Genomic DNA, 21,256 nt, shown 5'->3' on the forward strand with positions numbered 1-21,256 from the left:
ACATGTTGAGTTGTTTGAAAAATCTTTTATACTGTTCATTTTATAATGTACATGGGTGTTTGTGTATAACTTATACACTGAGTGTACAAAACCTGAAGAACACATACTCTTTCCATGACACCAGGGGCAAGTCAATATTAGGAAGGTGTTCTTAATTTGCACACTCAGTGTATCATCGCTGTTCCCCTCAGGCTGGTGGTTAAAGGTTATCGTACCCCTCTGGAAGCTGGAGACCTGTGGAACCTGAGGGAAGAGGACACATCGGACAAGATCATCTCTGATCTGGAGGAGGAGTGGACAACAGAGTGCGCCAAACTGCAACAGTAAGAACCAATTATAATATGCATACTCTCGCCAAACTAATTCTGTAGCTTACATTTTCATTTACGTCATTTAGCAGACGCTCTTATCCAGAGCGACTTACAAATTGGTGCATTCACCTTATGATATCCAGTGGAACAGCCACTTTACAATAGTACATCTATATATTTTTTTTGGGGGGGGGGTATCCCAGGTATTCCTTAAAGAGGTGGGGTTTCAGGTGTCTCCGGAAGCTTCAGAGACTCAGGAATCAATCAACTTAATTTTATGACATTGACATTGTGGTTAAACTTCAGAATAGTGTCTGCCTAGAACTCTAGATGATCGAGGTCCCTTGAGGAGCTTGTGTAGTTGTAATCGGAAAAACAAGTGTCCCTTAGCGAGACAGCTTAAGTCCGAAAATAGGTCAAAAGAAGTCCCCTAAGGACAGCATACTGTAACGTCGAGACACTAGCTTTGAAGATCCCATTGTTAAATTCCAAAACCTTGCGTTAAGCGCTCCTCTACTCACGTGTGAGCAGGATAATGCCTTTTATGGCTGCTGAAAAGTCTTCTCTTCACATTTTTGCATCGGAGATGTGGCAAATGAACAACAATGACTGTTGTTCATTTGCCCTACAGGCAACATGTAGGGCCATCAAACCCAGATGTCCTCTCTGTCTATTTGTTTTTCCAGGCAGGAGAAGACCATGGCGGCAGGCGTGGCGCTGGGCACCAGACTGCCCGACCAGGCCCAGATACTCAGGAAGCTGCAGAAGGAGCAGAGCTCCGGCTTCTGTCTGCTGAGGACACTGGCCAGGAACTTCGGACCTTACTTCCTTACTGGGACGATGTGCATCATCTTCCACGACTTCTTTATGTTTGCCATCCCTCAGGTGCTCAGGTAAAAAAGGGTTTGACGTTAATTCTACACAGGAGACTAAGCTCCCAAAAATCCATGGCATCACATCGTAAACAAAGCCATTGTAAACTGGGCAGCACTTGACACAATAATCCCTTGCAAGTCAGACAGATTCCACGTCTATATCCAATGCCCTTGACATTGATATACATACTAAAATGTCAATTTGGCAACCTTAAACTGGACCCGCCATGCTTGACCCCATCTCTGGCACCCAATGCCAGTCTAGACAGGAACCTTGTTGTTGTTGCACAACCATGGCTTGGTGGAAGTGTTAATTACAGTCAAGAGAAAGGAGTCAGAGACCACAGCTTTCTGCCCTAACATGGCGAGTCAAGGACATTAGCTTAGCTTAAGGGAGGGAAGAAAAGAAAGAAAGGAAGGAAAGAGAGAGTGAAGAGAAGGCTCTAAACGGCAGAAAGGTTGAGGTTGCTCTGGTGGACCACAATAAGAGAGCCACTAGCCAAGTGTTGAGGCCAGCCCAGCCACAAGAGGAGCACTGTTGTGCAACTAGAGACGGCTTTGTGTCGACCAGCAGGCCCTGCGGCCACACTAATGATCATAGTCTGCATAGGGCTGCATGGCAAAGCAGTGAAAGTGAAGGAACATGACAGGGGTAAACAAAGCTGACAGAGAACAGTAACTTGTCTGTGCTTATGACTCCATTAAATGCACTGCATTGGCAGTGGCACAGTGTCCATGTTCGGTGTATAGGCTTATGTTTTATAGTATGAATAAGAATATGAGTTGAGTATGCTGAAAAGGCTCCAGAAACATGAAGCATAACGTATCCACAGGAAGTACTGTATGATATTACCATGTTCTCTCTTTCACCCTTATCCCCTCCAACAGTCTTCTTCTGGGCTTCATGAACGAAGAAGACGCCCCCCTGTGGAAGGGTTACTTCTACGCTACCCTGATGTTCCTGTTGTCCTGTCTCCAGTCCCTATTCAACCACCAGTACATGTACACCTGCTTCACCGTGGGCATGAGAGTGAAGACAGCCGTGATGGGACTGGTCTACAGAAAGGTACGTCGTCGTGCCAACCAGTAGACAGTGGGTGACTGGGCGTCACGTTGTAAACATTGGCTCTTAATGGCAGGCTTGAAATTCCAACGTAAATAAACTATACCTCGACAATTAACATATTATTTTTCCAAAGACCAAGAAAAAAACATTGAAAAATAAATATGTTCATTGTCAAGTTAGGGTTTATTTAAGTTGGAAAAAGAGGTTATGGATGTTAAGAAACCTTGAAACCAAGTGTTACATAATACTCATTTACTGGAGGTTTAACTTGAGGTTGTTCTGTTTTTCCTCTAGTCTTTGGTGATCAACAGTGCATCCAGGAGAACGTGCACAGTGGGGGAGATCGTCAACCTGGTATCAGCCGACACTCAGAAGCTCATGGACTTTGTGGTTTACTTCAACGCAGTGTGGCTGGCTCCTATCGAGATCGCCCTCTGCCTCTTCTTCCTCTGGCAGGTATGGATGGCACTGTCACTTCTGTTTTGTTGGTACTCATTGATGATGGACATATGTTTTCTTTGGTACTCATTTATAACAAACATTGCTTTTGATGACTTGTGTAAAACGATGCCATTTTACAGCACCTAGGCCCATCTGCGCTAGCCGGAATTGCCACCGTCATCCTCATCTTCCCACTCAACGGATTCATCGCCAAGAAAAGGAGCAAACTGCAGGTACGGACTTGTCCTATGAGGAGATTCATATGCACTTTGACCTCAGTGCAAAAAGATCTGGGACCAGACTGTCTTTCCAGGCTACTTTGACCCCAGGCAGTAGCCGAATCAGAATGTGATGTTGCATGTTTGGTCGGGGATGCCACAGCTGGTTTACATAGCCGAAGCAGAGCTGTGTGGGAGTACGGGTTGGATGGATGTCTCCACCATGTTATGCATATGAAAAACAACCACAGATAAAAAAGGGGCTATAAAAGGCTATATTTTTCATTTGTTTTTTGGAAAAACAACAGACAGTTTTGGCAATAATGCCTGTTTTAATCTAACTTACAGTCGTAGAATGTCACTGACCGCTTTCCTGGCCGCTTTGTTGTTTCCTCATCGTAAAACTGCTAAGTGTTAAGAACTGTGTTCAATACTGTAACACAGTACAATTCTAATTAAATTAAACAAGTACATACTTCTGTAGAGTGCTCAACATTAGCTGTTACTTGACAAGTATTTGCAGCTGTAACTGACAACTCTATGTCTATAAAATCCAATTAAATCACATTTTATTTGTCACATGCTTCGTCAAACAAAAAAACATACAAAATAGCAGAATTGGTCAGGAGCCCGTAAGACGGCTACTATCCACTGCTGCGCCATCTTGAGATGAGTAATATGCTGGTGCAACAACACTTCTATAGGTTTCTTATTGTGCTGTTCTCTTGTGGTGTTGCTGTCCTCTTCCCTCTTTTTAGAAGGGCCGACTATCTATTTAACCATGTCTTTGAATGCTTCTCCCTAGGAGGTACAGATGAAGTTTATGGATGGGCGAATCAAGCTGATGAACGAGATCCTGAACGGGATCAAGATTCTGAAGTTCTATGCATGGGAGAAGGCCTTTCTGGAGCAGGTCCTGGGATACAGGGAGAAAGAACTGAAGGCCCTGAAGAAGTCCCAGATCCTCTACTCCATCTCCATCGCCTCCTTCAACTCATCCACTTTCCTGGTATGTGCAATACAATATAACTAGTAGTAATAGTTGTTTGGTCTTTCGGAGTATAGCTCAGTGTCTACTCTTTACTTTTTTCTTTTTTTTAAAAACTTTATAGATTTTCAGATATAACAACCAAAACAATACAACCCCAACCCCTCATTCTCCCATCCATCCATCCCCTCCCTCCACTCCCTCGCTCCCTCCAAACCACCCACCCACCCACCCACCCACCAAGGCATCTATAAAAATAAGTTAAATAGAAAAGAAACAAACAGAAACAAACAGTAATAGAAACAAAAACAATGTGGAAAAAAGTTCAATAAAAATTCTTAGCAGCACAAATGGCCACTAGAACAGACATGACTGCTTACCAAAATATGCAAGTTACACTAAGTAAAAGACAGGCTCTCCACATATTGTATTAATGGGGACCAGGTTAAGTCGAACTTTGTTGGGACCCATGCACAATGTACCTAACCTTCTCCAGCGGCAGAGATGACATCACCTCCTTAACCCACTGCATAAAGGAGGGCGGCTTTAGCATTCTGGTCTAGGGGAAGTACCCCAAAAATGGCAGTGACCGGGTTGGGGTCACTGCCCCAAAAAAATGTGGGGTACATATGTGTAATACAAATGTTTACACATATGTGAGAATGCCTCAAAACGGGGGTCCCAGAGGCCACTCAAAGATTAGCATGACCAAAACATGTGTCCCACAGTCGCTGGACTCTGGTGGCATCTCAAACACTTGGCGTCAACATTTGGGTATATTTTTGCCAATCTGTCATTTGAGTAATGGAGAATGAGCAAAACCTTAAACTGAATAAGCCCATGCCTTATGCAAAATGATGATGTGTGGATACGCTCAATACTTTGTTGCCATATATCATCGGGCAGCTCGCCACCCATGTCTTGCTTCAATGCAGATTTTGTATTTGCCAAGGAAGGCGGATTTATGTTCTGTATTATGTCGTATAATCTGGAGGTTTTGCCCTTCAGATATGGGTTAAGATCTAAGCACCTGTCGACTGGACACTCAGTGGGCTCGAGTGGAAATGAAGGGAAATGTTTTTGAGCAAAACTTGCAGATATCTAAAAAAGTGGGTATTGGGAATATTATGGTCAACCCTCAGAGTATGGAATGAGACGAATGTGTTATCAACAAATAGGTCACAAAAAAACACCAGACCGTTCCTATGCCAGAACTGGAATGCCGTGTCAATCTGTGACGCTGGGAAGAGATGATTAGATGTTAATGGGGAGAAGCCGCTTGCTAGTTTAAGGCTACTAAAGTGATTTGTTTAGTGGAAAGATTGTCAAATTTTCGATTGGTGTAGCAGTCTCTCTTTGTAGAGTTCAGGAGTCGGAGAAGAGGCATATCTGTTGTCCACATCTAGAATCAGTTGAGATAGCTCCGATAAGCATTTGGTGCGCTGTTTATTGTCATACACTGTGTATGAAATAATTTGGCCTCTTAGATATGCTTTTAATGACTCCCACACAGTAGAGTGAGACACATCAGGGATGCAGTTGATCTGTAAAAAGACATCAATGTGAGTTTATTTGTATTTTTTAAAGGCACTACAGGATAGTAGTAGTGGGTCAAGTCTCCATGCGCGTTGTGACACAGTACTGTCCGGAAAGCGGATATCTAGCTGGACAGGGCTACGGTCTGAGATAGGACAGGGCTATGGTCTGAGATAATGATGCTGCGATTTTGGCTATTAGTTACAAATGAAGAATTCTATTGTCCAGCAGGAAAAAGTAAATCCTAGAGTATGAGCTGTGGACTGGAGAAAAAAAAGGAGTACTGTTTAGCAGTGGGATTGCTCCTCCTCCATGGATCAGACAAATTATAGGATTCTAGAAATAAGTTGATTACTGCGCCTGATTTTGAAATTATATTGTTGGGCTTCGGTCTGGATCTGTCTAGACTTGGATGCATTACACAATTGAAATCTCCACCCAATATCAAATGATGAGAGTTAAGGTCAGGAAGTGTTGCGATGAGGTCAGAGTAAAATGTAGCGTCAACCCAAATAGGACCATAGAGGTTAGCCAGAATAACCTGTGTGCTAAACCATTTCCCCATTACTATAATATATCTTCAATTAGTATCTGAAATTACTTTGGAGGAGACAAACGGGGTGCCTTTTCTGATAAGGATGGCTGCCCCTCTGGCCTTCGCACCAAAGTTGGAGTGAAATATTTGGTCTACCTATCCTCTCTTTAGTTTATCATGGTCGCTGGACCGGAGATGGGTCTCTTGGAGAAAAACAATGTCCAGACTTAAGGACTTAAGATGAGCATACACTCGGTTACGCTTGGCCACCTGGTTAATTCCTTTCACGTTCCAGCTGATAAAGCATGCGGAACCTAGAGTATGTTAATTAGGCATAGTCATAGTAATCAGAAATGAATGTTAGTACGATCACATGGCCAGTGTGCTGAAAGGTCAGAGTAATTAAATATACTGCTCCAGAGCATGGAGGCGTGTCCAGAGCATGGAGGCGCTACCAGGAGACAGGCCAGTACATCAGGAGACGTGGAGGAGGCCGTAGGAGGGCAACAACCCAGCAGCAGGACCGCTACCTCCGCCTTTGTGCAAGGAGGAGCAGGAAGAGCACTGCCAGAGCCCTGCAAAATGACCTCCAGCAGGCCACAAATGTGCATGTGTCTGCTCAAACGGTCAGAAACAGACTCCATGAGGGTGGTATGAGGGCCCGACGTCCACAGGTGGGGGTTGTGCTTACAGCCCAATACCGTGCAGGACGTTTGGCATTTGCCAGAGAACACCAAGATTGGCAAATTCGCCACTGGCGCCCTGTGCTCTTCACAGATGAAAGCAGGTTCACACTGAGCACATGTGACAGACGTGACAGTCTGGAGACGCCGTGGAGAACGTTCTGCTGCCTGCAACATCCTCAAGCATGACCGGTTTGGCGGTGGGTCAGTCATGGTGTAGGGTGGCATTTCTTTGGGGGGCCGCACAGCCCTCTATGTGCTCACCAGAGGTAGCCTGACTGCCATTAGGTACCGAGATGAGATCCTCAGACCCCTTGTGAGACCATATGCTGGTGCGGTTGGCCCTGGGTTCCTCCTAATGCAAGACAATGCTAGACCTCATGTGGCTGGAGTGTGTCAGCAGTTCCTGCAAGAGGAAGGCATTGATGCTATGGACTGGCCCGCCCGGTCCCCAGACCTGAATCCAATTGAGCACATCTGGGACATCATGTCTCGCTCCATCCACCAACGCCACGTTGCACCACAGACTGTCCAGGAGTTGGCGGATGCTTTAGTCCAGGTCTGGGAGGAGATCCCTCAGGAGACCATCCGCCACCTCATCAAGAGCATGCCCAGGCGTTGTAGGGAGGTCATACAGGCACGTGGAGGCCACACACACTACTGAGCCTCATTTTGACTTGTTTTAAAGACATTACATCAAAGTTGGATCAGCCTGTAGTGTGGTTTTCCACTTTAATTTTGAGTGTGACTCCAAATCCTGACCTCCATGGGTTGATAAATTGGATTTCCATTTATTATTTTTGTGTGATTTTGTTGTCAGCACATTCAACTATGTAAAGAAAAAAGTATTTAATAAGATTATTTCTTTCATTCAGATCTAGGATGTGTTGTTTAAGTGTTCCCTTTATTTTTTTGAGCAGTGTATAAAGTAAATGAAAAAACAGCTAAAACAACAAAATACACAGAAGAAAACCTTGGACCCCTATGCTGGCCCCTATGCTGGCCTTCCCCCTGTTGGAAGGCTGCATCTACCTCTCCTAGACTAGAGCAAAATACTACCATGTTCAAATGAACCTCAGTAGAGCTCTATCCAGGGCCAACATAATCAAGTTTACAACTAGGGAAGGGATTCTGGAGGGAACCACCAAAGTTATCTAAGGTATCTTATGCAATATGCATATTTTAAGGATAGTAAAACAATATATATATATATATATATATATATATATACACACACACACACAAAACTCTCAAAACATTTCATTAAATAAGTAAATAAATAAAAAATTAAAAAAGGAAAAATCAACAATTGTATAAATGTAACCCTCTGTTGAACATCCTAACAAGCCAGAACACCGAAAATTGACTGGAAAATGCATGGTAAATAATACCCGTGCTGCAGTGTTCGCTCGGCTATACAGGTCTACTCTTTTCTATCCATAGCTTCAAGCCTCACAGTAGAAATGTATCTTCGCTGAATTCTGTGTGTGATGGTTACAGTTACAGCTTCAGGTCACCATGTCCCAATCATGCTTATTTGTTTTTTCCCCCCAGATTGCCTTTGCCATGTTTGGTGTCTATGTGCTGATTGATGACAAGAATGTCCTAGATGCCCAGAAGGTCTTTGTCTCCATGGCTCTCATCAACATTCTGAAGACCCCACTGAGCCAGCTACCCTTTGCCATGAGCACTACCATGCAGGTGAAATACAATGTCCAGTATTCAACAGACCAAACCAATGTATAATGTTTTGTGCTGCTGTTCAAAAAAAAAATGTTCTTTGAATTTTAGGCCATTGTCTCGCTGAAGCGCTTAGGGAAATACCTGTGTTCTGAGGAGCTGAAAGACGACAATGTAGCCAAGGCCCCTTTGAGTACTGGTAAGAACACCTACTGGTGCCATGTATGTTGACATACTTGACCTATAACTTTTAGCTCCAAGTGGAGCAAAGGGCTTTGTATCAGCCTATAGCAATTAATCGATAAAAACACTCATAGCAACTCTTACCCAGTGGGAACTGTGGTCTGCCTCTGCCTGTCGTAACAAATAAAAACAAGCCTTCGAAGATTTGTTGTTTACATCCATGGCATTCTATCCAGAACACTTAATGGTAATGTTATGTTGTCACTTCCTATGATCGAGGTCGACTGGGGAGACTGGGTAATGATAGGATGTTGCCATCCAGTGGTTGAATGTAAATTACTTCTAGACAGTCAGACGTATGATTCCGGATAAATAAAAGCAGTTTTCTTCGCCTGTAATCCGTCAACACTTCTTTAAGACAGCTCGTAAAAAGAACACACTGTAATTTTAGACCTCTTGTAATTATGTAGACTCTGCAATTTGACATGTCACTTAAAAGGACATATTTTTAACGTTGGGTAGTTGTTGGGTGCATAAACGGGTGCATAAACTGTTATGCCTGTATGTAGAGAGGAAATATTAGTGTATTTTTTCAATGGTTCCTCTCTCCTCTCTTTCTCTCTCCCTCTGCTTTTCTATTTTCTTCTCAGATGGGGAAGGTGTGTTGATAGACAATGGAACGTTCAGTTGGACTAAAGAAGGTCCTCCATGTCTTAAAAGGTAAATGAAAACAGTATTCCCATTTTCACAAGTCCTGAAGTTTAAGTTAAGAGACTCAACTACACTCCTCTGTTTACAGGATTAATGTGTGTGTACCCCAGGGTTCACTGGTGGCGGTGGTGGGCCATGTGGGTAGCGGGAAGTCCTCCCTGCTGTCTGCCATGCTTGGAGAGACAGAGAAGAGGAGCGGCAGTGTCTCAATTAAGGTAAACAAGTTCTCTTAAAATAGGTCTCAACAGAAGTTGAATATATTGAATCTAAGGATTTCAGTTTCAGTGTTACAGTCTGTCTGTGAGGGTCTGGTTTACACTCAATGTTCTTCTTCTTCAAAGCTAATGTTCTTCTATTTATTTTTCTATCTCCACAGGGCTCAGTGGCCTATGTACCTCAGCAGGCCTGGATCCAGAATGCCACGGTCCAGGACAATGTTATGTTTGGTCGTGAGAAGCAGAAGACCTGGTACCAGCGGGTGTTGGACGCCTGTGCTCTGCTGCCTGACCTGGAGATCCTGCCTGCTGGAGACTCCACAGAGATTGGGGAGAAGGTGTGAAAATAATCTTCTAGAATTCCACCTCCTTTCACTAGATGGCCAATCAAATGGTCTTCTGGAATCTAGAGTCATGTCTTCTTCTTGATTGTTCTCCCTGACAGGGTCTGAACCTCTCGGGTGGTCAGAAGCAGAGGGTGAGCCTGGCAAGGGCTGTGTACAGGAAGGCTGACGTCTATCTGCTGGATGACCCCCTGTCTGCTGTGGACGCTCACGTGGGGCAACACATCTTCGACAAAGTAATCGGACCCAAGGGAGTGCTAAGAGATAAGGTAAAAATATGACCAAAATATTATTTCTATTAACAGTCAGAATGACACTTGTAGAAATCAATATTAGAAGCGTACACGTAACCGACTGTTTCTTGTGTAGTTTTGAGATGGAAATGCATGATTTTGCAGATTCTTCAAATGAAATACACCATTTGTATTAGGCTAGTTCCGCTGATTGTCTATTTTGATTAATCCTGCTCCTGTGGTTTATGCTACCAGACCCGTGTCCTAGTAACCCATGGGATGAGCTTCCTGCCCCAGGCGGACCTCATCCTGGTGCTGGTGGACGGGGAGATCACAGAGAGTGGCTCCTACCAGGAGTTGCTGAGCCGCCACGGGGCCTTTGCAGACTTCATCCATACCTTTGCCAGCAACGACCGTAAAGAGAGCGTCACAGAGACCGCCGCACAGAGAGGTAGGACCTCATTGTAATGAAATTTGGGAGAAGTCATTATCGCCATTGATGAACAAACATTTGCTTCTCACCAACAAGCTATTCACCATGTAAATGAACATTTTGTACCATTGCTGCAGGTGCCAGGAGGGCCAGCTCACGGCTGAGTGTGACAGACTTCATGCCGTTCTCAAGAGATCTATCCCAAGAGCAGCTCATTGGGTAAGTGCATTTCCAGTGCACATTACATCATCATTTTCCTGATAATATCATGGTTCTTATTGATTCAATGGTATAATAAACGTCTATTGGATTAAACATCACATTGAGCATGCCAAGCATCTTAAAAATAAAAACCTAACTGAAACCCCTCTATGTTCTCTAGGGGAGACACCAACAGTACTAACCTGCAGGGTATGGAGCCCATGTCTGAGATAGACGAGGAGCAGGTTCCTGAGGACTTGGGAAAGCTGATGGAGGTTGACAAGGCACACACTGGGAGGGTGAGTCTAGAAGAGCTGATTTTTGACTGCACCTCTTATGGTTAAAAATGGTTCAAACTAAATTATAAAGTCTCCATAGCCATACAGGTTGTACCCATTTGAACGCTCCAGTACGGAGCTTCTTTCTCACCTTTCACATATTAACAGGTGTTTGTCAATTTCTAGCAACTGATTGCCTCTTTTTTTACCACAGGTGAGGCTGGAGATGTACATGGAGTACTTCAAGACCATTGGCATGGCCTTCATCATCCCCATCGTCTTCCTGTACGCCTTCCAGCAGGGGGCCTCGCTGGCTTACAACTACTGGCTGAGCCTGTGGGCCGACGAACCCATCGTCAACGGCACCCAGGTCGACACAGACATGAAGCTGGCAGTCTACGGGGCTCTGGGCTTCGCACAAGGTCAGTGGTGAATGCATTTTACTGGGAAAAGACACCAAAGATAAAAGTAGGTCCTTTTGACTTGAATGAAGAGAAACAGCATAGGCTACAGTTTAGCTAGAATCCTTAATGGTAAAACAGCATAGGCTACAGTTTAGCTAGAATCCTTAATGGTGAAACAGCATAGACTACAGTTTAGCTAGAATCCTTAATGGTGAAACAGCATAGACTACAGTTTAGCTAGAATCCTTAATGGTGAAACAGCATAGGCTACAGTTTAGCTAGAATCCTTAATGGTAAAACAGCATAGGCTACAGTTTAGCTAGAATCCTTAATGGTGAAACAGCATAGACTACAGTTTAGCTAGAATCCTTAAATGGCGAAAAAGCATAGGCTACAGTTTAGCTAGAATCCTTAATGGTGAAACAGCATAGACTACAGTTTAGCTAGAATCCTTAAATGGTGAAACAGCATAGGCTACAGTTTAGCTAGAATCCTTAATGGTGAAACAGCATAGACTACAGTTTAGCTAGAATCCTTAAATGGTGAAAAAACAGACTACAGTTCAGCTAGAATCCTTAATGGTGAAACAGCATAGACTACAGTTTAGCTAGAATCCTTAAATGGTGAAAAAACAGACTACAGTTCAGCTAGAATCCTTAATGGTGAAACAGCATAGACTACAGTTTAGCTAGAATCCTTAATGGTGAAACTGCCACGTACGTTTGGGGCTATTACAACAACAAATTAGTAACTCCGAAGAATGAACACAGTTTTTTCCCCCTGAGACATTATTGCATGCATGACTGAATAGCAAAATATGTAATGCATTTTGTTTTACCATGCTGCTTGTCACACCTCAACTCCGTTTCGTCCACAAAACAAAAACAACGAAGGTGCTGGGGCGGACAGTGGCGCTGTTTCCCCTAATGTGGATTCCATCTTTAATCCCACTAATGTTTGTTTATTTGGATCTGTTATAACCCTCCATTGTACTAGTCCTCCAAGAGTCCTTCTGAGAGATTGAGAGTTTCAGTATATGATATAAACCACAGTTGCCAAACAGCAGGGATCCTAACAGCAGTTTATTTTATATTTCAGGAATCGCTATTTTCGGCACCACGGTGGCCATTTCGGTCGGAGGTATCATCGCGTCCCGGCACCTCCACATGGACCTCCTGAAGAACGTTCTCCACTCCCCTATGTCTTTCTTTGAGACCACCCCCAGTGGGAACCTCCTAAACCGTTTTGCCAAGGAGATCGACGCTATCGACTGCATGATCCCCGACGGCCTCAAGATGATGCTGGGCTACCTCTTCAAGCTGATGGAAGTCTGTATCATCGTCATGCTGGCTACACCTTTTGCGGCGGTCGTCATCCTGCCCCTCGCCATTCTCTACGCCTTCGTTCAGGTATGTTTCTAACCGACTGAGGCACCGTTTTGTGGGGGAATAACAGTTTTAGACTCTTGAAAAGCAAAATAGCGGATTTTGCAAGTTGTTGGTTTTGCATGGTAATTTATTCCACCTGCTAACAGTAGTGCTAAGTAATGGCAGGCTACATACTGTAAATCTACTAGAAATGCTGGAGTGGAAAACCCACTTCCACACACATACACCACCTCTTGGTACTTTCGGTTCATTAAAACGTAATGTTTTATTTTTCCGTTGTGCCCCACAGAGTTTCTACGTGGCCACTTCCTGCCAGCTGCGGAGGCTGGAGTCAGTGAGCCGCTCGCCCATCTACACCCACTTCAACGAGACGGTGCAGGGAGCCAGTGTCATACGGGCCTTCGGAGAACAGCACCGCTTCATTGTGCAGGCTAACAAGAGGATCGACTTCAACCAGACCTCCTACTTCCCCCGCTTTGTGGCCACCAGGTTAGGTTTGATAGAAACAACAAATTCACCTTGCAGTAAATGCTCTGGAAAAATAAAATATCCAGTTGATGTGGTGACTGGTGTACATTGTTCCGTTTTCGTTTTTTTTTAATAAAGCCTGGAATAAAAGAAAAGGGGCGACCTATAATTAAATTATACAAATATTTAGCTCCAGACATAGGCCTATAGCAAAGTACACATATGCATATTGATTGTGTGTAGGCCTATATCGCTCACACTTCAATCTTCTCTTTGTGACAGACCGGTTTTAAATGCCTTCCGTTATCTGTATTTCTTTCTTCACTACTCTAGGGTTATTATTATTGCTTGGATAACCTTATCTCTATTATGTATTGATTTATTTTTCATTCTTTATGCGGTGCGTACTGCGCAGAACACCTGAAGAATTATCACTGGGAATTATCACTGGGAATCATTGTAATGTTTGTTTATGTGTCAATTAATCCAGTAAGAGATGGGTTGCCAACTGTCGATTTGACACAATCAAAACACCTCCATGATGAATGGTGGAGGCCAAAACTTTCTCCACAACTAATCAGGCTTTCATCTCCTGATATCCGCAGGTGGTTGGCAGTTAATCTTGAGTTTGTCGGTAACGGTGTGGTCTTAGCCGCAGCTATTCTCTCAGTGATGGGGAAAGACACCCTGAGCCCTGGCATTGTTGGTTTGGCTGTGTCACACTCCCTCCAGGTAAGATATTACACCCTATACCGTAGTCATTATAGGTAAACGACTCATTTAACAACAAAGAATAGTCCTTTTATTATTTTGTACCCGGCTACAATCACACAAAACCCATTACAGGCAATCCCTTTTATTGCATCAGAAAGCGTGTGGTTTACCAAACTGAAAAAAAAGCAGAAGAATATCCTACCTACGTGCTGCACAATCCTAACTGCATATTACCTCAAACGAGAGAGCTCTGTTTTCATTTGAACCTTGCAATTGTCTTGTGCAGGTGACTGGCATTCTGAGCTGGATTGTGAGATCATGGACAGACGTAGAGAACAACATTGTGTCTGTTGAGAGGGTGAAGGAGTATGCTGACACTGCAAAAGAGGTAAGCATCTGCATACCTTCTCTGTTAGCTAATACCCCCAATGAAATTAACTGTTATATAAGTAATATGCATGACATGAGTCATGACATTAACATTGGAAGTTATGTCGGCAGTTACTGGTTCATGTATGCTATTCATTCGCTTTTTTAGGTTTACAGTAACTGAAGTGTTGCCAAACTAACCATTTTCTAGCCAGGTTTACAGTAACTGAAGTGTTGCCAAACTAACCATTCTTTAGCCAGGCTTACAGTATCTGAAGTCTTGCCAAACAAACCATTATCTAGCAAGGTTTACAGTAACTGAAGTGTTGTGCAACTAACCTGTTTAGATCTATAGACATAGAGGGACAAAGAACATAGATATAGACACACAGATCCATTTAATCTTAACTGTTCTCTATACTCACCAGGCTGTGTGGACCGTGGAAGGCAGTTCCCTGCCTCTGGCCTGGCCTCAGACTGGCACTATAGAGTTCCAAGACTATGGACTGCAGTACCGCAAGGGCCTGGACTGGGCACTGAAAGGCATCACCCTGAAAATCCAGGAGAGAGAAAAGGTCAGTACAATCTAGAATGAGGTAGCCTTCTACAGTACCCATAATGCTTTGTTTATGATATTCAGTTTTGTCTGAAGCAACATAATCCTTTTACAGTTTTATCATACTTAGGACCAGGGGTATTTTCCCGGCCATGTTACCTGACCAGTAAAAACTATTTGATCCTATCTAACGAAGGGTCTCATTTGTCATTCTTAGGTTGGCATTGTGGGCAGAACCGGAGCTGGAAAGTCTTCCCTTGCTCTGGGGATCTTCAGAATCCTAGAGGCAGCCAAGGGAGAGATCTACATCGATGGAGTCAACATCGCAGAGATCGGACTCCACGACCTCAGATCCCGCATTACCATCATCCCACAGGTACTACAGTTATTGATTGATCGATTGATTTTATTTGATAATCCCCCAAAATGTCTTACGACAGTGATGGTAACTGACTTTTGCTTCTTCCTCCAACAGGACCCTGTGTTGTTCTCCGGCTCTCTGCGTATGAACCTTGACCCCTTCAACACGTATACTGACGAGGAAATATGGAGTTCGCTAGAGCTTGCTCACCTCAAGAACTTTGTGTCCAACCTGCCTGACAAACTGAATTATGAGTGCTCGGAAGGAGGAGAGAACCTCAGGTACGGACAATTGATATATTTGACCAAATAACATAATAGTATATATAATATATGCCATTTAGCAGACACTTTTATCCAAAGCAACTTACAGTCATGCGTGCCTACACTTTAGGCATGCATATCTGTCACGCCAGCTCCCGCTCTTCCCCCCTGGCGCTCGAGGTAATCACTTTGTTGATTACCCCCTGTATATCTGTCTGTTCCTTGGTTGTGTTCCCTGTGTCCGCATTGTGTTTGTTATGTGTTCCTGTCCAGGCGCTGTTCCTGTTCCGTTTAATGTCCGTCAGCTAATAAACCTTCACTCCCCGTACCTGCTTCTCATCTCCTGCGTCGCTCCCGTAACAATATGTGACACATATCAACTGAGCTACAAAGAACCACCAAAGACCAAACACAAAGCATATAGGCTAGGGCTGGTGTCCTGCATCCAGATTAAGCCTATTCCTGGACTAAAAATTATATTGAGCATTATTTTTGCTTCATCTGGTTCTATCATCTGTCAACCTCTATATTCTGTGCTTTGGTGCTCAAAGGTTTAAGTGTCAATATTCAACCTTCCTTCATTTGTCTCCTTCTATAGTCTGGGTCAGCGCCAGCTGGTCTGCCTGGCCCGCGCTCTCCTCCGTAAGACCAAGATCCTGGTTCTGGACGAGGCCACGGCCGCTGTGGACCTGGAGACAGACACCCTGATCCAGTCCACCATCAGACAACAGTTTGAGGACTGCACCGTGCTCACCATCGCCCACCGCCTCAACACCATCATGGACTATACCAGGTAAGGCTCTCTGCTATACTTTTTGCCCAGCGCCAGTTTTCTGAAGTTTGGGATGAGCATATCAATTCCTTTCCTACACCTAGTAGCTACTACGCCCCAGTCAAATGATGTCGCAACATCTCAAAATCAATGGTTCAGTCACAGAATTTGCCAATTCTTCTCTCTCTTCCTTCCACAGAGTGATAGTGATGGACAAAGGCCACATCTCGGAGATGGACTCCCCAACCAACCTCATCTCAAACAGGGGACAGTTCTACCGTATGTGCCGAGAGGCTAGGCTAGTCTAAAAGCTACCCAGCTCCGAGGTGGCTCTGGCTATGGGAAAATTCTGATGGCCATGGCTCTTCCAAAAAACACATGTAGAATCAGCCATTCCAAGCTCCACGATCCAGGCAGTTCAAACGCTTCCTGAGAGCAATGCTTTTAGAACGACCCGGAACTGAAGTCGATGTAAACCAAAGATGACCCAGAAGTGAAGCTGATGATGATTTAGTGAACAGTATGTGCTCTCTGGTCATGATAAAGACATGTAACCTACGTACATTCAAATTGGTGCTCCGGAGGGGAAAGAGACATCAAGCCCCGATCTCAAAGACTGTAATTTATGAAGCTCTTATTGGACGTAGATGGGTTGTTGCTAGGAAAACATTTTAAATATTGTATATAGGCTGTGCCAATGAAACTTATGGAGTTGAAAGTCAGATTGAGTGCAAAATCCAAAGGACTTTGGTTCTGTCTCTGAACGTGAACCAAATTATTTTTGTAGATCTGCTACATTTTATGAAGCATCTTTTTGAAGAATACTTGGGTACCTTTGATGTTGAGTTGAAATCTCAGGCAACCAAATCCGACTATTTTGTTCATATCAGTGATGGTAACTGACATTTGGGTCTTCCTCCAACAGGAACCCGTGTTATCATCTCATCAGACAGAAAAAAAGTTTAGAATAAATTCATATCTATTCTCATACCATCCAACCACAGGGTAAGTCTAGAGAAAGTGGAGCAATATTCTCTGACCGACCACTAGCCTTAAAAGGGCTGACCCTGTAAAACCCAGAAAATACAAAGCTTTTCACAGTCCTCAATCTAAAATTGAACCCTATTCCACAGAATATAGTGCACTTTCTTAGGTTTTGTACTATATAGGGAATAGGGTGCCATTTCAGACGCACAAACACTCATCAGTCTGATTCCTACCCAGCCATTTCAGTGTTTTATGAGTCTGGTCAAAGAAGAAAACACTGCAGTGAGCCAAGGTGCTTAGCTAGCCTAGCATCCAACTATTCTGCGGTATTTCTTTATTTCAGTCTAAGTAAACACATAAAACGGTCAATAGAATCTGTATGGTCGGGTATGTAGGACTAAAATACCTGGCCATTCAACTGTTACAGTGGTGACGGGAAACCCAACATGAATGAAAAGAACGCCTTTTCAAAACAATGGACAAAATGTGTAAAAAAATAAGGGAAAAAAAGTTTCTCTCCACTTTACATCTGTCAGTCGTTCCACCTACACACACACGCGCGCACATAATTCTCACAGCTATGGGTGCGACACACATGTGCACGCACGCACACAGACCACCTAATTCTCAAAGCTATAGGTGACATATTGAGGTAACAGACTCTCATCACATACCATTCAATGTTAGTGTTATTGTTGTTATTCCTTTGGTTCCAGTTATGACTGACTGTAAATAGACATTCCTTCCTGTTTATATCTATAACATGGACTTTCCCAAAAGTCAAAGGACCATAATATTTTTGTCTTACTGGTTTAGACAATATGCTAAGAAACTATACAATATTTGTGATATAGTGAACATGGAAGTTGCCTTCATATTCTAAGAGATTGTATTATATTTATACTTTTTGTATTCAATCTGTTAATTTTTTGATTGAAAATTTTACTGTGCAATAATTCATGCTGGAAATAATAAAACTGTTTTGAAAATAATGTTTTTGTGAGTCTTGTCTATGAAACCTTATACAATTATGCCTTATATAAGTATGAGTCAAGTATGACTGCAGGCAGTTGGGTAATGTAATGACTGTAATATAAATGGGATCACATTTTCCAAAGCCTGTCATTGACAGGGTGTGCAGACCACAGGAGGCTGCTGAGGGGAGGACAGCTTATAACAATGGCCAGAACAGAGCAAATGGAATGTGTTTGATATCATTCCAACTCCACTCCAGCATTTACCACGAGCCCGTCCTCCCCAATTAAGTTGCCACCAACCTCCTGCGATGCAGACATTAGGCATAATTTGCTTACAGTAAAGGCACTAGTCACCACAGCCAAAGTCATAAACCCCACCTATTTAACCTAACCTTAATCACACTGCTAACATTATGCCTATACCTGACCTTATATTAAGAACAAAAAGCTCATTTTGTTTTCAGAAATGTTTACGACATAGACCACTTTGACTTTGTCGCTGTGGGAAACGATTTGGTTATGCCCAGGCAAGTAACCCATTTAGACCACTAGGTGGGAGCAAAAGTTAACTTGTGCAGCTAACAGTTTACCCTTTGAACTCGGTGAGGGACACGAACGCCATTTGTTTATACCTGTTGCAATGGCGACCATAACGGAACTGAAATGCGGTAAGCATTGTCCGTTCTTTCACTTTAAAGTCTATATTACATGTATGAATCGGAATGGAATTGCAACTGTGCAACTATTTCATAGTTCGTGCAACGCACAGTGCAAGACGACACTAGGTAGCGCTAGCTAGCTAGCTAGCTATCAAAGTTTGCCTGGCTATCGTACAGAACAACACACCTTAAAGTGTACGTTATCAATATGTCCCCACAAGTTGCAGAGGTTTTTATGATACCATTTTCAACAACTTATCTTCTCTCCCAGCTCTGAGAGAGAGCCTGGAGTCTCGAGGTGTGTTGGGTCAGCTGAAGGCTCGGATCAGAGCTGAGGTGTTCAATGCGCTCGATGATCAGAGCGAGCCGCGTCCTGCGCTGTCGCACGACAACCTTCTAATCAACGAGCTCATCCGCGAGTACCTGGAATTCAACAAGTATCGATACACAGCGTCAGTGTTGACAGCAGGTGAATATTATGCATGCGTTCAATTCAACCATATGCCAATCAATTTCACAACTGAATATAAGTGCCATTGGTAGGTTCACCGTTATTCATTTAAAAGTTGGATTTTATGACCTTATTAAATCAATGTTTTTCAGAATCAGGTCAACCTGAGGTACCACTTGACAGACAGTTCATGGCGAATGAGCTGAAAGTGGTGGAGGACCCCAGTTCCAGATCTGTGTAAGTTTATCTAGAAATGATTCATTAAAGGCAACAGGAAACTGATTCCAGACCTGAAATACTTATCCTATCCTGAGTGAAAACTGTAAATACTACTATTAGGCCAAGTAAAGACATACATATTGTGTGTTTTCAGGCCTCTACTGTACGGCTTGCTATCCCACTTCCTAAGCAGCAGTGGAGACAGTGGAGGGAAGCTGTTCCTCAGGGGCTCAGCACCTGCTACTATGACCAGAGACCCTAACACACTTCCTGGTCCTGAGTCTTAACACAGGTGTGTCCTGTCTGTCACTCTAGATTTCACTGGGACTGGGGGTGTTGAGCGATTTTTATTTTATTTATTTGCAGTTGATGTCAAGAACGCCTTAGTAGTGTGTGTTAATGTTGCCAAAACAGGTTAAAATCAACAGGTCTGAATTTTATTTCATTTGGCCAATTGTTTGTTCCCTGAGAGTCTGTAAATGTAGTAAGTTCTTCACTACTGCTATGTCCGCATAGCTGTACATACTGCAGTAAGCGTTTGATGTGCTAATTTCTCATGAAGTTGTATCTCAAATAAATAGTTGTTTTAATACATTTTTATTTTAATAAAGCATTTTTAGCATATTTGTAATTATTTGATTTTAGGTATAGGCTACACATGTTGATTTTGTTGATGTGGATCTATAGGTAATCGTTTCTATTTTGGCATTAGGTCTATTGTTTGTAGCCAATGGGTTTATCACTTTATAACTGTTTTATGTTTCATCACACAGTGGCAGTAGTAGCACAAAATCATTCTGCCTGGAGTATTCAGGCATTTTTACAGTGTATCTTCACTCCCACATTCTCATAAAACTCCATGATAAACACCTTCCACTGAAGAAGTGGACAGAGGAAATAAACTGTCTCGAATATCTATTGTGGTCGCAACAAACAAAACCTAGATTTATGAAGTCAATATAGAATGTTTATACAAGTGTTATTTCATGGTCTTAGCATATAGGCATGTACTGTAGATCATAACATATACATATGCTGTAGCTCACATGCAAAGAAAGACTTAGGCCTGCCTGCTATCACATCTATCCTGTGTGTCCCAAATGGCACAATATTCCCTTTATAGTGCACTATTTTTGACCAGGGCCTATAGGGATTCCTTATCACTATTATAGGGAATAGGGTTCCGTTTGGGACATAGCCCATAGGCCTACCTGCTATCACGTCTCTCATGTAATCTAACTAGTCTAGTGCATAAAACTCCTTTACAAGAGCTGATTTCTCTTACTTGATAAATCTCTAAGGCCAGATGACCATACACTCTTCTGGGAAAAAAGGTGCTCTCTTGAACCTAAAAGGTTTATACCTGGAACCAAAAAGGGTTCTCCTATGGGGACAGCTGAAGAACCCTCTTGGAACCCTTTTTCCCACGTTTACAGTCAGAGCACCGTGCTGTTGCTGTATAAGGAAAGATTTGAGCAATGCTCACCCAGTGCTGCCAAAATCTAAAAGGTTGAAGTTGTCTTGGAACAATGTCCCCTGTGGACTTCTGTTGATTTATCTACATAGTCTACCTCTCTGATGTTAGGAAAGTTATGGTGGAGAGTTCAAACAACTGATAACAGTATGGTGGATGCAGATTCAGAGACACTTTAGCCCAGAATCAGCATGGATTCACCCTTTTAGTATTAAATCTCTTGAAATCGATATATCGTTGACAAGCCAAGGAGACATAGCCCT

At 43.1% G+C, this 21,256-nt stretch overlaps 2 protein-coding genes and 1 long non-coding RNA gene across 3 annotated transcripts in view; 2 read left to right on the forward strand and 1 right to left on the reverse strand.

Moving 5' to 3' along the window:
* The window catches only part of LOC115147279 (multidrug resistance-associated protein 1-like), a 35,589-nt gene extending 17,384 nt beyond the window's left edge, over positions 1-18,205 (forward strand). The window contains exons 7-31 of the mRNA XM_029689435.1: positions 192-323; positions 998-1,204; positions 2,075-2,252; positions 2,547-2,708; positions 2,834-2,926; positions 3,717-3,920; positions 8,208-8,354; positions 8,445-8,532; positions 9,167-9,236; positions 9,316-9,442; positions 9,604-9,780; positions 9,888-10,055; positions 10,275-10,470; positions 10,590-10,671; positions 10,835-10,952; positions 11,146-11,353; positions 12,434-12,744; positions 13,013-13,212; positions 13,797-13,923; positions 14,192-14,293; positions 14,703-14,849; positions 15,048-15,206; positions 15,306-15,472; positions 16,053-16,247; positions 16,426-18,205. Coding sequence (XP_029545295.1) covers positions 192-323; positions 998-1,204; positions 2,075-2,252; positions 2,547-2,708; positions 2,834-2,926; positions 3,717-3,920; positions 8,208-8,354; positions 8,445-8,532; positions 9,167-9,236; positions 9,316-9,442; positions 9,604-9,780; positions 9,888-10,055; positions 10,275-10,470; positions 10,590-10,671; positions 10,835-10,952; positions 11,146-11,353; positions 12,434-12,744; positions 13,013-13,212; positions 13,797-13,923; positions 14,192-14,293; positions 14,703-14,849; positions 15,048-15,206; positions 15,306-15,472; positions 16,053-16,247; positions 16,426-16,534 — 3,874 coding nt within the window. The 3' untranslated portion in view covers positions 16,535-18,205. The remainder of the gene's footprint in view (positions 1-191; positions 324-997; positions 1,205-2,074; positions 2,253-2,546; positions 2,709-2,833; positions 2,927-3,716; positions 3,921-8,207; positions 8,355-8,444; positions 8,533-9,166; positions 9,237-9,315; positions 9,443-9,603; positions 9,781-9,887; positions 10,056-10,274; positions 10,471-10,589; positions 10,672-10,834; positions 10,953-11,145; positions 11,354-12,433; positions 12,745-13,012; positions 13,213-13,796; positions 13,924-14,191; positions 14,294-14,702; positions 14,850-15,047; positions 15,207-15,305; positions 15,473-16,052; positions 16,248-16,425) is intronic.
* Positions 4-14,817, reverse strand: LOC115147280 (uncharacterized). Its single transcript, XR_003866305.1, has 2 exons — positions 14,700-14,817; positions 4-243 (listed from the first exon to the last, which is right to left on the reverse strand). It is a non-coding gene; the product is annotated as an uncharacterized LOC115147280 (long non-coding RNA).
* Positions 18,206-18,774: 569 nt separating the features above from the next.
* On the forward strand, positions 18,775-20,143 carry LOC115147281 (lisH domain-containing protein FOPNL). The gene is made up of 4 exons (XM_029689436.1): positions 18,775-18,858; positions 19,121-19,318; positions 19,453-19,537; positions 19,674-20,143. Exons 1-4 carry the CDS (start codon positions 18,831-18,833, stop codon positions 19,804-19,806), a joined length of 444 nt encoding a protein of 147 aa, XP_029545296.1. The 5' UTR covers positions 18,775-18,830; the 3' UTR covers positions 19,807-20,143.
* The last annotated feature ends 1,113 nt before the right edge of the window (positions 20,144-21,256 follow it).

The sequence above is a fragment of the Salmo trutta genome, chromosome 14 (assembly GCF_901001165.1).
Source record: "Salmo trutta chromosome 14, fSalTru1.1, whole genome shotgun sequence".
In the NCBI taxonomy this organism is placed as follows: domain Eukaryota; kingdom Metazoa; phylum Chordata; class Actinopteri; order Salmoniformes; family Salmonidae; genus Salmo; species Salmo trutta.

Bases quoted from the DNA above. Each gene is read 5' to 3' on its own strand.
- LOC115147281 (XM_029689436.1), top strand. From the start codon at position 18,831: ATGGCGACCATAACGGAACTGAAATGCG. The intron at 18,859-19,120 runs GTAAGCATTGTC...CTTCTCTCCCAG, and splicing joins CATAACGGAACTGAAATGCG to CTCTGAGAGAGAGCCTGGAG. The intron at 19,538-19,673 runs GTAAGTTTATCT...GTGTGTTTTCAG, and splicing joins GACCCCAGTTCCAGATCTGT to GCCTCTACTGTACGGCTTGC.